This window comes from Pseudorca crassidens, chromosome 9 (genome assembly GCF_039906515.1).
Source record: "Pseudorca crassidens isolate mPseCra1 chromosome 9, mPseCra1.hap1, whole genome shotgun sequence".
NCBI classification, from domain to species: domain Eukaryota; kingdom Metazoa; phylum Chordata; class Mammalia; order Artiodactyla; family Delphinidae; genus Pseudorca; species Pseudorca crassidens.
The window spans coordinates 24,130,945-24,145,416 of record NC_090304.1 but is presented as its reverse complement, the minus strand read 5'-3'; the positions used below and the strand labels follow the sequence as shown (position 1 = coordinate 24,145,416).

General features: G+C 45.7%; 1 protein-coding gene across 4 annotated transcripts in view; it reads left to right on the top strand.

The window, feature by feature from the left end:
- EHF (ETS homologous factor) overlaps positions 1-14,263 on the top strand; it is a 40,696-nt gene extending 26,433 nt beyond the window's left edge. For 3 of the 4 annotated variants that reach the window (XM_067749451.1, XM_067749455.1, XM_067749453.1), the window contains 6 exons: positions 1,640-1,702; positions 4,379-4,447; positions 4,566-4,634; positions 10,051-10,113; positions 11,675-11,870; positions 11,975-14,263. In XM_067749451.1, the coding sequence (XP_067605552.1) occupies positions 1,640-1,702; positions 4,379-4,447; positions 4,566-4,634; positions 10,051-10,113; positions 11,675-11,870; positions 11,975-12,074 (560 nt within the window). In that variant the 3' untranslated portion in view covers positions 12,075-14,263. The remainder of the gene's footprint in view (positions 1-1,639; positions 1,703-4,378; positions 4,448-4,565; positions 4,635-10,050; positions 10,114-11,674; positions 11,871-11,974) is intronic. The other variant, XM_067749454.1, reaches the window with a different exon arrangement.
- The last annotated feature ends 209 nt before the right edge of the window (positions 14,264-14,472 follow it).

Here is a 14,472-nt window from a genome sequence, read left to right as displayed (position 1 = left end):
CGTTTAAAGGCTGTCCATTGGTGCTAGTTTATTCACACATGCACGCGTGCTGCACTGGCTTGCAAGAGCTGGTAGGGTAGACATCTATCTTGCAGAATGTCCTTGACACGGGCCTAAGGTTCTTCTGATAGTGGTTATAAACACTAGCTCCTCTGAGAACTATTCTGGAAAGCAGTGATATGTATGAATAGTGAGCTGTCCTGTCCACATCGGAATGGGCATGCTGTCTAAGCAGAATCTGTGTTTGGGCATGTAGCTGGAGCTTTGGGAAGCATGAGCTCCAGGGCTGTGAACCAGATTCAGATCCAGAGAGCTGCCATCAACACTGAAGAGAACCCAGCGTCTGGCTTCGGAGTGGGCAGAAGTGGTGGTCATTTGAGATGACCTCATTCAGCTCCTGGGCACTCCCTACTTCCCATCCACCTCACAGAGGTGGTTGCTCCTTTTTCTTTTACTAGAACCAAACCAAACAAAGCTCTAAAAATAACCCCCAGGCATCTTCAGAAAGAGCAGACTTACACTTGAAGAATTAAAAATATTTACCTCCCCACCTCCAATTAAATCCAGCGGGACAGCTCCTCTACAGCAACTTGCAGCATCTCAAGTGGAATGGTAACTCTTTCTCTGTCTCTGTCTCTTTAAAGCTTTGCCCTGATTGAAGCTCAAGGCAGGGAAGCGTGGGAGGTGATGTGGCCATCCTTGACCTTCCACCTTTGACCTTCCATCTTTGGCCTTCCATGACTTGCATGCTGCTGGTGCCTCTGAATGCCTAATGTCCAGATTTCTCACCTTTGTTTCGTTGTTTGCCTTTTTGTAGACATTCCTCTAACTTCCATTTATTGAGTATTTACTTATACAAGGACTCTAAGTGAATTGATTCATTTGGTGACCTTATGAGAAAATAAATATTGCACCCATTTGACAGGGGCAGTTTTCATCTGGGAAAACTGAAGGTCAGAGGCATTAAAGCATGACCTCTGCTCCTGAGATATTTATAATCTGGATGGGCAGGAAAAACATATGAAACGAATTCACGTGTATATATGTGCTTTTATATATGATACATCTGGAGAAAAGTTGCCAGGCATAAATAAGGGAAGAATCACTGCACTTATCCAGACAAAGCTCATAGATTAGATCTAATCAAAAGGGGTTTGATTAAATTTAAGATCAAAGAAGAATTAAGGTGATTTTCCTTGTGTTTCCTTTGCATTTTGTATCAAATCTTAGTATGCGAAAGCACCTTAGAGGAAATCTAATGACTTTAGCTAGTTTAATCTCTGAAATAGACAGTTGAGGAAACCAAGATGAAGAAAGGTGAAGTACCTTGCAGCTATTAGTGGAAAAACTGGTCTTTCAACTTCTAAAGTTTTATTTCCTCCATACTGGATGCCTTCTCTATGCAAGGCCAAATAATTCCATCTGATGTTGGTGCCCTAGCTACTGATTTTCTGGGCCAAGGGCCCCAGGCTTGAGATTATAGATGCAGAGAGGGAAGCCCCCTCCCAGAAGCAAAGAAGGGTGACCGTGCTGTGGGACTGGCAGAAACTCTTTCACGAAGCCAGCTTCGTCCTTGGCCAAGCAACACATTTTGGCTACACGTGGGCCCGCTCTGAGTTTCCCAATCTGTCCTTCACAGGCCAGTGCAGCAGTGACCTGTTCCAGTCCACACACAATGTCATCGTCAAGACCGAACAAGCTGGTGAGTCGTGGCAGATGAAGGGAGCCAACTTGGTAGGCAAAGGTCTGCGGAGGGCAACTGAGAGGGAGTGTGAGGGAGAGTGTGAGAGCGGGGCGGAGCCAGCACTTTGGCAGGAAACCCAGGGATGTCTCTTCCCTGGCTGTCTCCAATGGGCCCGGCAGCCATGAGCCTCATCCCTCGTCCTTGGGACCAGTGACTGCCGACTATTTCTGATTTCTAAGATTGATGGTGAGCCTAATTCTGCCCACACTTCTCTGCTTCCCATGGTTGGTCAAGGGAACATCCAGGCTCTGATCCAGGAGCCCAGAAAATGCAGAGTCTAAGTGGGCTTTCTTGTCACCACAAAGAGTCAGGGGATTGGACGTGGCCAAGTGAGGAGAAGCCAGGGGAGAGAAGAGGAAGGGTCAGTGTCTCCTCTCCCTCTCCTCCCTTGGAGGGAGTGTGTTTCTCAAGGAGGAGGAAGGTTCGGACTTGGTGTTTTAGTTACTATAGTTTCTGGGGACCTTGGAGTTTCTGTAGGGATGTCCAAAGGCAGCTGTGGAACTGACTCCTGCCTTAAGTATGCTTTTAGACAAAAGCCACTATTCTGAGCTCTGAGTAGGGTCTGCAGGCCCAGAGTAGCTACATTCATTTTTGTTCTCCTTCATCTGCCTAATCATCCCTCCTTCCTCTGCCCCAAAATCTCTCTCCTGGGGACTTTCTGTCTCCCCTGGGAACTTGCAGGGCGCAGTAACTGCCTCGAGAAGTTGTGCCCTAGAGCCTTGTACCAATCAGAGGTCTTTGTATAGTGACCTTTGGCCTATGACCTCTTAGTCTAGGGAGAGCTCTGCAAGTCCCCCCAGGTCCATAGGAGCTGCCACTGCTCCAAGGTCACTCCCCATGTCCACATCAGTGAGAATGTGGGCCACATGGACCAACCACGGAGTTTGCCTCAGGCCTCCCTGCAGGTTGCATGCCGGTCACCAAGGACTATATTAGACCTGGGGTGATTTGTGAGTCACTAGGGGCAGAAATTGGCCCCACGCAGTTATTTACTCTTTTATAAGGGGGCTGGTCTACCATTATTAAAGAAAAAACAGTAGCTGCTAAACATGTGAATTAGGTATTCCTAGCCCTGCCCTTCCCCCCAGAGACCAGGGTTGAGTTACCCAGATGGTCTATGCTTTATGGACGTGACTGCCCTAGAGGCAGGCACAGGACTTGACCTAGAGGATGGTGCCCCCTGACCCCGAATCCCCACTGTTGACTGGACAGATAGCCCCAGCGGAGGAGCCAGGCTGGTACTGGAGAGGTCCCAAGTACTTGACAATTCCTCCTTGACCATCCAGATCTTCTCATGTTGCCAGTTCAGAAAAGCTGAGCCGAAGGGTGGGGAGGAAGCTCCACCCTGGGAGGAGGGGAAAGGAGGCTCATACAGGGGCCAACACCCCCAAACCTTTTTGGTTCAGTTTGTTTTCAGAGACAACAACAGGTACACAAGGTGACCCAACGAGGACAGAGGGTGTAACCCCTAAGTGATCAGGCTTGGGGTGCCCAAACACGTAGCTATTAGTTCAAATACCAGCTAAATCCCTATGTCGTAAACAGGAGGACTTAGCCAGTGAGTCAGGTTTTTATACCATTTATGCTACAAAAACAAAATGAAACTCGGCCAGTGGCTTACCACCCTGGCCCTGAAATTCAGATGCTGGGCAGGAGGGAGCCGAGGGCAGCCTCTGTCTGTGACGAGGGGAGAGCAGGAAGCTCCTGGTGGGGATGAGGTGACAGCTCCTGCCAGATCTCACAGCTCTTGGCCAGCCAGGAAAGAAGAAGCTTCTGTTGGAGATCAGCCCAGAGGTGAGGGGTGTGTAGGAGTTGGGCTTCGTTTAGGGTAGGTGGAGGGGAGTTTCCTTGGAGTCTGAAATCTGAAGAGTCAGGAGACGTGCTTACCCAGCACACTGAAGAGAGAGAGAGAGAGAATTTTTCCTAGATGAAGCAATGAGGCCCTACTCTTAAAACCTGTTTATTTGATTTGGTAACACTCTCATCTCCTTCTCCTTAGTTCTGTTTTGAAAATTTTATGTCACCCCTTAAGCATATTGGAGAAATCTTGGAGGGAGGGGGCTGTCACCCAACTTGAGAAGAGTTTCTCTCTGGATTTTAGCAATAAAGACTCTGTGATAAGACTGAGCAGACTTTTTCTTAAAGAAACATCATTAATTCTCCCAGGAAGACGTTACTAGGAAAAGATGCTCATTAATCATGAAATTATTTTGTCCCTACCATTTTTTTTACTAGTCTAAAAATATTCTGGTGACAATATAGTAGAATGTAAGACAATGCCAGGCTCCTGGACCCCCCCCCCCCCCCCCACCAAGTGCAGACTGGGAATATCCTCAGGAAAGCATTGGTCTAGGACAGGATCCCACTGTTGCAACTTCTCTCACTTCCCTCAAAACGCAACAGGTGTAGAACACCTGGATGGGGCCGTAACAAAGTCCACCTCCCCTAGGGCCCTGGAAGAAAACTGGGGTAACATTATGATAAGGTAACATGTGGCTGAAGCAGAATCTTATCTCTTCTCTCTGAGAACCAGCCCCTTGTCCCACACCTCTCTGATGAACAGTGAGTAAGAAAAGGCAAACTCCTCACCTGGGGAAGGTGATTGCTGACATTCCCATTTTCTGTCCTTTGTAGACCCTTCCATCATGAACACCTGGAAAGAAGAAAACTATTTATATGACACCAACTATGGTAGCACAGTAGGTAACTAACTCCCCAACGCTTAAGACCCTTTTACATTCTTATTCTGGTTTTCTAACAGCCCAAAATTTATGTTGTAAGGAGGGGACTCTTAATGTCCTTTATGTTTTCATTGCCACAGAGTTGTTGGACAGCAAAACTTTCTGCCGGGCCCAGATCTCCATGACAACCAGCGGTCACCTTCCCATTGGTAAGTTGTCCTGACATCCGAGGCTGAGTGTACCTCCTGCAAGTGCTTACTGTGAATTAATGAGAATTACCAATGCCCTACATTTCCAACTTTGCTGGAGTCTTTCCCATTAAAAGGCTAGGAAAAATTTATAGAGAATCTGCTTTCGGGCCCATATTTGTACATTGAAAATGACCAGCAAGGATGCCTCTAGGAAATGTGTTTTGCTCCTGTGAAACCAAGTCACTCTCTGTGACAATAGAAACTCTCTCTTCAGTAAAAACTTGCTTTTGTGAAATTATCCAATAAAATTATTCATATGTGGGTATCCTTATGGGGGAGAAGGCTCTATTTAATTTTCAGCAAGCTGTCTTTGGCTTTAGAGACTGAATGTCTAACAGTGGAATTCAGAGGTCAGTGAACCTGGGATGATGGTCTCTGGGTGGAGGGGCAGTAGCTGAAAACTTCTGGAACCCTGGGAATCACAGGTCAGTTTTAAAGTCTGACCTTGTCGGCTCATCAGGACTCTCTAATTAGTCAGACCACCTGCACATTATGAATTATGTTCATATGAGTTGTGTTTGGTTAGGACTGGATGCATCTGGGGTCTACCCATGACTCTCAATCAAGGTTACACTGAGCGGGAGGGTTGGTCTGTTGAGAGTCTGGGAGAGGAGTCTTCAGATTGTATTTCAGATTATTTCTCCTTGTCCACTTACAAATAGGTCCACTGGTAGGAATGAGTGCATGGGGGAGGTGAAGAGAGGGTTTCATGTTGTCCCTTGATCTCGGTGCAAATTTGTGAATCTGTTTGGCTCTGTGAAATGGAGCTTAGACCCGTCACAAGTGAATCTGTCTTTTCCCGGAATTGAATTTGGGGCAACTTCAGAACTGGGATTTAAAAGAGTGTCTGTGAAAGGAAGAATCAAACAACAACCCTTCCTCCTTCCTTTTTTTTTTTTCATTTTGTTGAGTGTGCTTTTGAGAACTGAAAAAATGCAAGCTTTTGGTTTGAGGTTTTGTTCGGGTCAAGCCCTTTGAATGAGACAGGGCTGGGAGCCAGGGTAAATGCTTCTGGAATTGAGGTTAAGAATGGAGGCCAATTCATTTCTCGACCTCCCCCTCCACACAGAGGCCCATCGCCTTATGTGTCACTCTAAGTATTTGCTGAAATTAGGGAACTAGATCAAACACTGGAAAGGTTCTGCAGTGCATTTGCCATGCTGGGGGAACTGAGCCAGTCAGGGTAAAATTTCTGTGGCAATCGTTGCCACCCAGTCAAGACCAAGGTTTTCAGAGCTGAAGAAACCACCACGGTCGCCCTCTGGCTTCCTGACACACCTCCTGAGGTGTCACCTCCCACGTCCTGGGTCTTTGGCTTAGGGCAGAAGATTCCAAGGAAGAATAAAGTTGAACCAGCCACTTCCTGAGCCTCAGGGATGGTTAGGTCTCTAGGCACCTGGGAGAGGAAAAGCCGTAATCAACAACTCTGCTGCCCTCCCAGCCAGGCCACACTGCTGTCTCCTGCATCCTGACTTAACCTGCTGGAATCTCCCAATCAACAGGGACCAATGTCGGCTTTCATATTTGTAGTAACAGGGAACTAACTCACTGTCTCCTGAGTTCAACTATTCTCCTTTTGAATAGTCCTTCTTCAAATGGGCTTTACAGATCTGCTCTCCTGCACCTCCCTTGATTCTTGATCACCTTACTCCACATTCCTATCCCGAAATGGTAACACAGGCTGGAGAATGAGATGAGCCCTCCAGGACCCCGATCCGAATGATCACTTAAAGAATCATTTCAGTGTCTGGGTTGCTGAATTCCTTGGGGTAACAGCCTTCCAGGTAGGGTAGTTAATTACAGCCTTGTAAGGATCAGTTCCTTTCAGAATAGTTTAGTCTCTACTGGACGGGACCAGAACCGCCCCCCCCCCCCCCCCCCCCCCGCCAAAGACCCTTGTCATTTGTCTGAGTCTTTGGATTTCCAGCTCCCATGAAATGGAGCGCAGTTAAGTATCTTTATGTGTTTTAGTGCAAGTCACAAGCCGCGCCGAGGCGAGGCCACATGTCAACTGACGCCCTCGCTGATAAACACAGGTGGGGAAGCGGGCTCTGTTTTGATGTCTCTGTCATCTGCTCATTTCATAAAATGGCCGCCGCCAGTGTTCCGGATCTGCCCGATAGTCCTCGAGCCAATGACGCTAATTCGGGATTGATGTGTTTATTTACCGACTCGCTGAGCCTAGAGCGAGGGTGGCATGGTCTATTATAACGCTGAAATTTGTATATCCCGTAAAGAAATGGCTCACAGCTGAATAATATGCAAATGCTTCTAATCTTTGCTTCTTGTGAAGCAGCTTAGATGAAGTCATGCTCTGGAGCTCATCATAAACTCGTGCCTTGGTGGTGCCCCGTCTGGACTGGACCTTGGCCTGAGGTGCCTGGGAGTGGAGCAGGAGAAGGCCAATCTGGACAGTTTCCCCAGAGCAAGCCATTATTTTATAAGGATGAATCACTTAACCACGCGGCTAACTTCAAAGGTTTTGACTTTTATTTGGGGGCCGGGGGAAGATACAGGGGGCAAGGCCATCATATTAAGGTGAGGTTTCAGATCAAAGGATTTTAGTGCTGAGGCAGGTGGGTGATTCCACAGCTTGTCGCGCATGCCCTGGGGGCTGGAAGAAGAGGCTGGAAGAAATTCAAGTTTCTTTTGCCCTTGGCTGCATATTCTTGCCTACGATGATGCACACATTTTTATTGGGGGGACTTTTTTCGCGGGAGGTCTTTCTTAAGCTGGATGGAAATCTAGCTTGGGTTAAATGGCTGACATCTCAAAGAGAACATTTCCTCGTGGTGTAGCTGGTCTGGGGGTTCTTAATCTGGAGTCCATGGACTCCTAAGTGACCCACACACTCCTGAAATTGTTGCAGAATTTCACGAGTGTACACATATGTGCCTTTTTCTGGGGAGAGGGGCCAAGGTTTCCATTTTATTCATAAAGGTACCTTAACTCCCCGAAGTAACTGATTCTTGCATTACATGAGTTTGTAACCCGTAAACAATGATTGAGGCCAAAAAGCTGAGAGACACCTACACTTGGGTTTTTGTGAGTTCAATGCTGGCTCTGAAATAATGGCCCTGCATCCCTCCTGGGTGCCATTTGAAAATGAGCTTTGCTTGTGGCCTGCTGGGTAAATGCCACTCTTTGTCTGCAGAACAACGTGGCCCTGTCAGAATGATGTATCACTTGGAAACCGCTGTGGGTGCCAACCTGTCGCAATATTGTCACATCCTGATGGGATGTCGCAACCTCACCCTGAAACCTACAGGGAGGGAGAGTGGAGTCTCCTTGCATTTCCTGCGAATTTGTTCTTTCAGGTTTCAGAGAAATCCAAGTCGGGTGCGAACCCTCCTGCTGACAGTGTTGAGGGGGAGGGGCGGCGGGGTGGGGGAGGATGGTGGCACATTTAACCAGAAAAAGAGGTTTCTCTTGTAACCAGATCTTATTAAAACTCTCTCATCTATCCCACCACGACTTTCAATCTGCTGGGAGCTCTGAGTTGTGACAATCTGGGGGATCAGATAGGTGAATGCACCCATGCACGCGGGGAAATAGAGAATCATCAAATTGGAAAGACTTTTCCCCACTAACCAGTGGGTTGCAGAACTGAACCTGATTCTTGGCAGGGAAGACGTTTATGAAATCTCTTATGTGGAACCCTCTTTGGAAATGGCATAGAATAGTGGTTATGAGTGAAACCTCTGGATCCTGCTATCGCCTTCTTCATAGGGCGATTGTGTGAATCAAAACAGGTGATTCATGGAAAGTGCTGACCACAGTGCCTGGTACATAGTAAGTGGTCAAGAAACAGGAGCTAGTCTTCTTAACCATTTTCCTTAGGAGGTAATGGTATTCAAACTTTATTGAATAATGGATCACTACTGACAATCTTGAAAGCTGTGGACCTTCTTCCTTTGCCTGTGGTTTCAGTCAGTCTGAAATGCCCTTGAAGTCCACACATGGGTCAGCAAACCTTAAGTTAGGGAGCCCTGATGTAATGTACACAGAAGGGATGCAATATACCGGTCCAATTTCTTATCAGGATTGGCTACCATTTAGGGGCTGCCCTGGATTCAAGTTGGCAGAGTTTTGATTGTGAGAATTTTTTTTGGTAAGATCTGCGTTAGTCGTCCTGACATTTGAAGTGCCCACTGACACACCCACACACCCACACACCCACACCCCCCCCACACATACATACACACACTGCTAGATCATTTAGTTTTCTCTTTAACAAGTTTTATTTCACAGATTTGGCTCTGTCAACTCCTCTTTGTTGATAATCTCAAGGGTTACCATAATGAGTCATTTGTTAAACTAATCTGTGTTTCCATAGTCCACTGTGGCCCTCTGTACTGAGCTCAGGCCAGTCAATGGCCCCTTTGTCAGGCTGATTAAAAGGTAACTTTGCATGCCAAAAAAGGCACTCCTCTGGCTTACAAGTCATCTTTCTTTGTTATAAATGTTTACATTTTTGTTTTATATATATATATATAAAAGCCTAAAACTTTTCAATGACCTAAATCCTTCAGTGGGGACTTCCCTGGTGGTGCAGTGGTTAAGAATCTGCCTGCCAATGCAGGGGACACGGGTTCGATCCCTGGTCCGGGAAGATCCCACGTGCCGTGGAGCAACTAAGCCCGGCACCACAACTACTGAGCCTGCGCTCTAGAGGCCGTGAGCCACAGCTACTAAGCCCACGTGCCACAGCTGCTGAAGCCCACACATCTGGAGTCCGTGCTCTGCAACAAGAAGCCACTGTAATGAGAAGCCCATGCACCGCAACGAAGAGTAGCCCCCGCTCGCCTCAACTAGAAAAAGCCAGCGGGCAGCAAAGAAGACCAACGCAGCCAAAAATAAATAAATAAAAAATAAATAAATCCTTCAATGGTTTCCCACCTCTCACAGAATAAGAGCTAAAATCCTCAAAAAGTCCTACAAGGCCTTAGTGATCTGAACCTCACCTGCTCCCCTCTGCCCCTTGTTCACAGCCACACTGACTTCCTTCTATTCTATGCACACTGACCTCAGGGCCTTTGCTATTCTCAGGCATGGAAAGCTCTTCCACAACCTCTCTGTATGACTGTCCCCTCACACCTTTCTGGTCCCCATATCAGAGACGTGTTCTGTGACCACCTTATATTTAATGGCAAAATTATTCCTATCTCCACACTTCTACCCCTATTTCTTACCCTGAAATTTTTTCTCCAGAGCACTTATCACCTCTGTTTTGTTTTGGACACGACCACCTGCCTGAACAGTGCTAGGCATGTAGTAGGTGCTCAATAAATACTGGTGAAATGAGTGGATGAATGAATGAAGATGATAATTGTGGGAAATAGGGAAATGAAGCAGTTCTCATTTTTCTCTTTAGCAGAGTCGCCTGATATGAAAAAGCAGCAAGACCAACCAACAAAGTCCCACACCAAAAAGCACAGTAAGTTGGCTGGCTTTCAGATGCCTCCTGGCCCTTCCCCTTGAGTGGAGAATAACTGGAGGCCACCAGTGTTTAGACAAATATTGCCTCTGCCTTCTACCTGCATTTCTTCACCTCAGACTGGGTAGGGTGTGAAAAGAGAGGCATCACTTGCGGTCTAAGTAACCCCCTCTGCAGTTGTTTCTCAAAGTGGAGCCCCAGTGGTTATTGCCTCCTCATTCTGTTCTCTTTGTGCTAAAACTGAGACATCAGTGAACAAGAACTTCTTGCAGGCACGGGGTGAGCAATTTCCCTTTCTCCAGAAAAAAGGGTGGGAAAAGGAGAGAGATGGGAAGAAACAGCTGGGGGTGTATTCTTTTTTTCTTTTGCTGAATGTTGGCTTCTTACTTTTGTGGAGTTATTGTTCCAAGAAATACTGTTTATTCTTAAGATTCAACAGTGCTTTTGGGGAGTTGTATTTCCCCCGATAATAAAACCTTATGAAAGTGTATGAAATATCAGAGACGTGGAGGTGGTCGGGGGGAGGACACGGAAAGAAATCAAGGTGGTGTCATCTGGAAATTGTAAGGAGTTGGACTGCTATCTGCTATCTGCTACTCCAGGTCCTCCCACAGAACAGAATGAACACAGCCCTTCAAATTGGGTGTGGGAGGGAGTTGTGTGTCACAAATCCAGTGAGGGTAGAATTGAATTTGGTTGCTAATTTCATTACAGTTGCTGTTTCATTTTCAAATTGCCCCCTCCACCCCTGTGAGACCCCGCACCAATATATTCTAGGAGTTAGAATTCTAAGACCTACCGATGCCCATTCGGCTGACACACAATTGCTGGGTGGCGGCCGTCTAATTGATTGAGGTTCTAAACAAACGAGGTTCTGAATAAAAGTGGTTGAGCGTTGCTCTCCTGGGAAGTAACAAGTTGAAATGAATGCCCAGCAATCTGTTAACCGTATTTAGAAGATACACCTCCTAGCCTAGGAGATCTAAAACCTATTTTTTAAACATTTCTTTTTATTGAAGTACAGTTGATTTACAGTGTTGTGTTCATTTCTACTGTACAGCAAAGTGATTCAGTTATACATATATATACGTTCTTTTTTTAAAATATTTTTTATTATTGTTTATCACAGGATATTGAATATAGTTCCCTGTGCTCTACAGTAGAACCTTGTTGTTTATCCATTCCATATACTAGCTTACATCTGCTAACCCCGACCTCCCACTCCGCCCCCTCTCCCAACCCGTGCCCCCTTGGCAAACACAAATCTTTTCTCTGTGTAAGACCTATTCTTTTGTCTTGGCTTTGCCACTTGTTAGCTGTGTGACCTTGGTCAAGTCAGTTGAATTCTCCATGCTTCAGCTTTCTGATTTGTAAAATTAAAAAACTGTGCTAGTTCATTCTTAAATACCCAGTGGGGAGTCTGTGACTTGGCGTCACGGGTGGGTAGCATGGAATCGAGTATCTCTGACTTGTTGTGAGATATTTCTACTCTAGGCTTCCTCTAGCCCTTCTTTGCAGTGACTTCAGCCATGAATAAACTCCTTTTTCTCCTTCACCTCAGATCCGCGAGGGACTCACTTATGGGAATTCATCCGCGACATCCTCCTGAACCCAGACAAGAATCCAGGGTTAATCAAGTGGGAAGACCGGTCTGAAGGCATCTTCAGGTTCTTGAAATCAGAGGCTGTGGCCCAGCTATGGGGGAAAAAGAAAAACAACAGCAGCATGACCTACGAAAAACTCAGCCGAGCCATGAGGTGAGGGGGTTTCACGTCTCCAAGCGTGATAAGGCCATGTGACCAGTCATTCCCCCGGCTGTCTTAATCAGACCAGCCACCTTATGCAATGCCTTTTGTTACAGATATTACTACAAAAGAGAAATTCTGGAACGTGTGGATGGACGAAGACTGGTATATAAATTTGGGAAGAATGCACGCGGATGGAGGGAAAATGAAAACTGAAGCTGCTGAAACATTGAACACAAACCTAAACACATCCCACATGATAACCAACCAAGAAGTCCCTGGACATAAATATTTCAAAGACTACTTTTCTCTGATATTTATGTACCATGACGGGGAAAAAAATACATCTACTTCTAACAGGAAGAAGGAACATGACAGTTGATAGAATTATTTTGTTACTTTGAAGTATGTCCTATATGGGGAACAAACGTACACAGTTTTCTGTGAAATATGACACTGTATGTGGCTGTGATTTGTTTTTGCCTCTATTGTGAAGTTCTTCTCCACTGCAAGAACAGAGTCTGTAGCCATGTGCTTCTTGCTAAGGAGAAAGAAAAAAAAAATCAGATGGCATTAAAAGTTTTTATGTGCAAAATGATTTAGGAAAAGATGAGGTGTCCTCCGCACATAGCATCCTCGTGGCCTCTTCAGGAGAGGTGGGCGTGGCCTCTAGGATGAACTCCAGGGTCTCCGATTGGTGGGATGAACCAGAAGGATGCTGAGAAGTCTACCCTGACCTTCGGGAGTCAGTGAGTGGAGAATGAGGACTTCCACAATCCAGAGTGGACTGTAATCATTGCATAATCACATGCCTTTTATGCTTAAATCAGAAAAGAATAATGGTGGAGGGGGCTTTATACTCATTCAGGAATGATTTACCCGGTGCCAAGTCTATCTTCCCTCCTCCCCCTTGGATGATTGGTGAAAAACTTCAATTGCCACCTCTGCTCACTTTTAGTTACTTAAAGAGAAGGTCCGGCTTTGGTTATTTTTATCCCAGTTGCTTAAAAATGAGTGGGAAAAGGGAGGTAGTTATGAGTTTGCTCTTGTACTCCCATTGTCCTGTGGTTTCCCAGTTGGCACAATTGATATTTTTGTCTGAATTATTCTTTGTTGTGTATTATTTGGCTGTCCTGTGTGTTTTGGGATGTTTAGCAGTATCTATGATCTGTACCCACTAGGTGCCAATAGCACTCTGGTCCTCGAAGTTATGACAACCCAAAATGTCTCTAGACATTACCAAGTGTCCCCGGGGCCCGGGGGGAGGGAGAACCACTGATTTAGCTAGTCAAGATGAAGATGGTGGTTTATTCTCAGAACAATAACAACAAAAAATCCCTAGAGTGAAGCAAAAGCAAGACTTTAAAGTCAACCTATTTTTCATTTTTAAAATGTTTGGACAATGGGTTGAAAGAGCTAGAGCGATTTCTTTTCAGAACCTGAGATGAGAGCTAGACTCAGATAAATTAAACAAGGGCTAACAATAGAACACACTGCACTAGAATTACAAGACAGAGTAAATATTATATTACAGAAGGAAACACTGAGAGGAGAGAAAAAGAGTGTGTGTGTGTAAGAGAGGAAGTTAGTTCCAGGGGAGAATCTTTGCAGATGTTAGTTCTTATAATCTTTCCTCTTTTGGATAATCTCTTTCCTGTCTCATCTTAACTCATTCCAAAGTGAATGATGTCTTGCCTAGATTTGCATCTAGAAGAATGTTAAAAAAAAAAAAAAAAGACAAAGAAAAGAAAGGAAGGATGGAAGAGAAAAACAGAAAACTCGGTTCAGGATCTATGGTCAGGAAGGAGTTAGAGACTTCTCCAATGACGGCATTGTTCTGGGTCCCTGGAGACTTATCGCCCGACCCTGAAATCTGGGAGGAACGTGAGCCTGTAGACACTTTGAAAATGAGTTTGAACATCCAGATCCCTTTTGCAACTTTTCTTTTCTGCTCCCCATGTCCTTGGCTTTCTCCTCCCTCCTGCCTCTCTGTCTTGAGCATAATATGGGAATGAAGACATGTACCAATAAGAGGGGGCTCGTCTCATCCACTGATGGAACACCTCCTGCAGTGCCTTCCTCAACTCAGGCAAGCGAGTCATAGTCAAAGGTTGCAGAGTGTCTGTAATGGATTCAGAATGTTGGAAGTATGAAGAATTTGTCCTAATTATAATGAGAGCCATTATGGCCAGTGACCTTGGAGCACAGCTTAGTGAGATGAATGACCTTCTGAAGGTACAACCGAGTTGTTTTTCTCTCTGCCTGACTTGGTGCTACTCAGTGTTGTCAAGTCACAGTTACTGAGGGAACTGAGAGAAATGAAGATGAGCAGCACAGATCTGAGACATTCCTGCATGAAAGACACACCTTGCTCTCCAAGGAAGGCTAAAGAGCTATGAGGCTTTCCCAGCGATATTTGAATTAGTGTAAACACATGAATGTTTGTGTGACTGTGTGTGCCTGAATTGTGTGAAGGTATTAGGGGTGTCTGCTAATTCGCTCTCTGCTGTTTCTTCTCTGGCTTGGCCTGTTCATCATCTAGGCAGCCTGGATCCTTCTCCAACCTTGCTCTTCCACAAACCTGTAAGTTTCTCACATTCCTCCAAATTGGTCT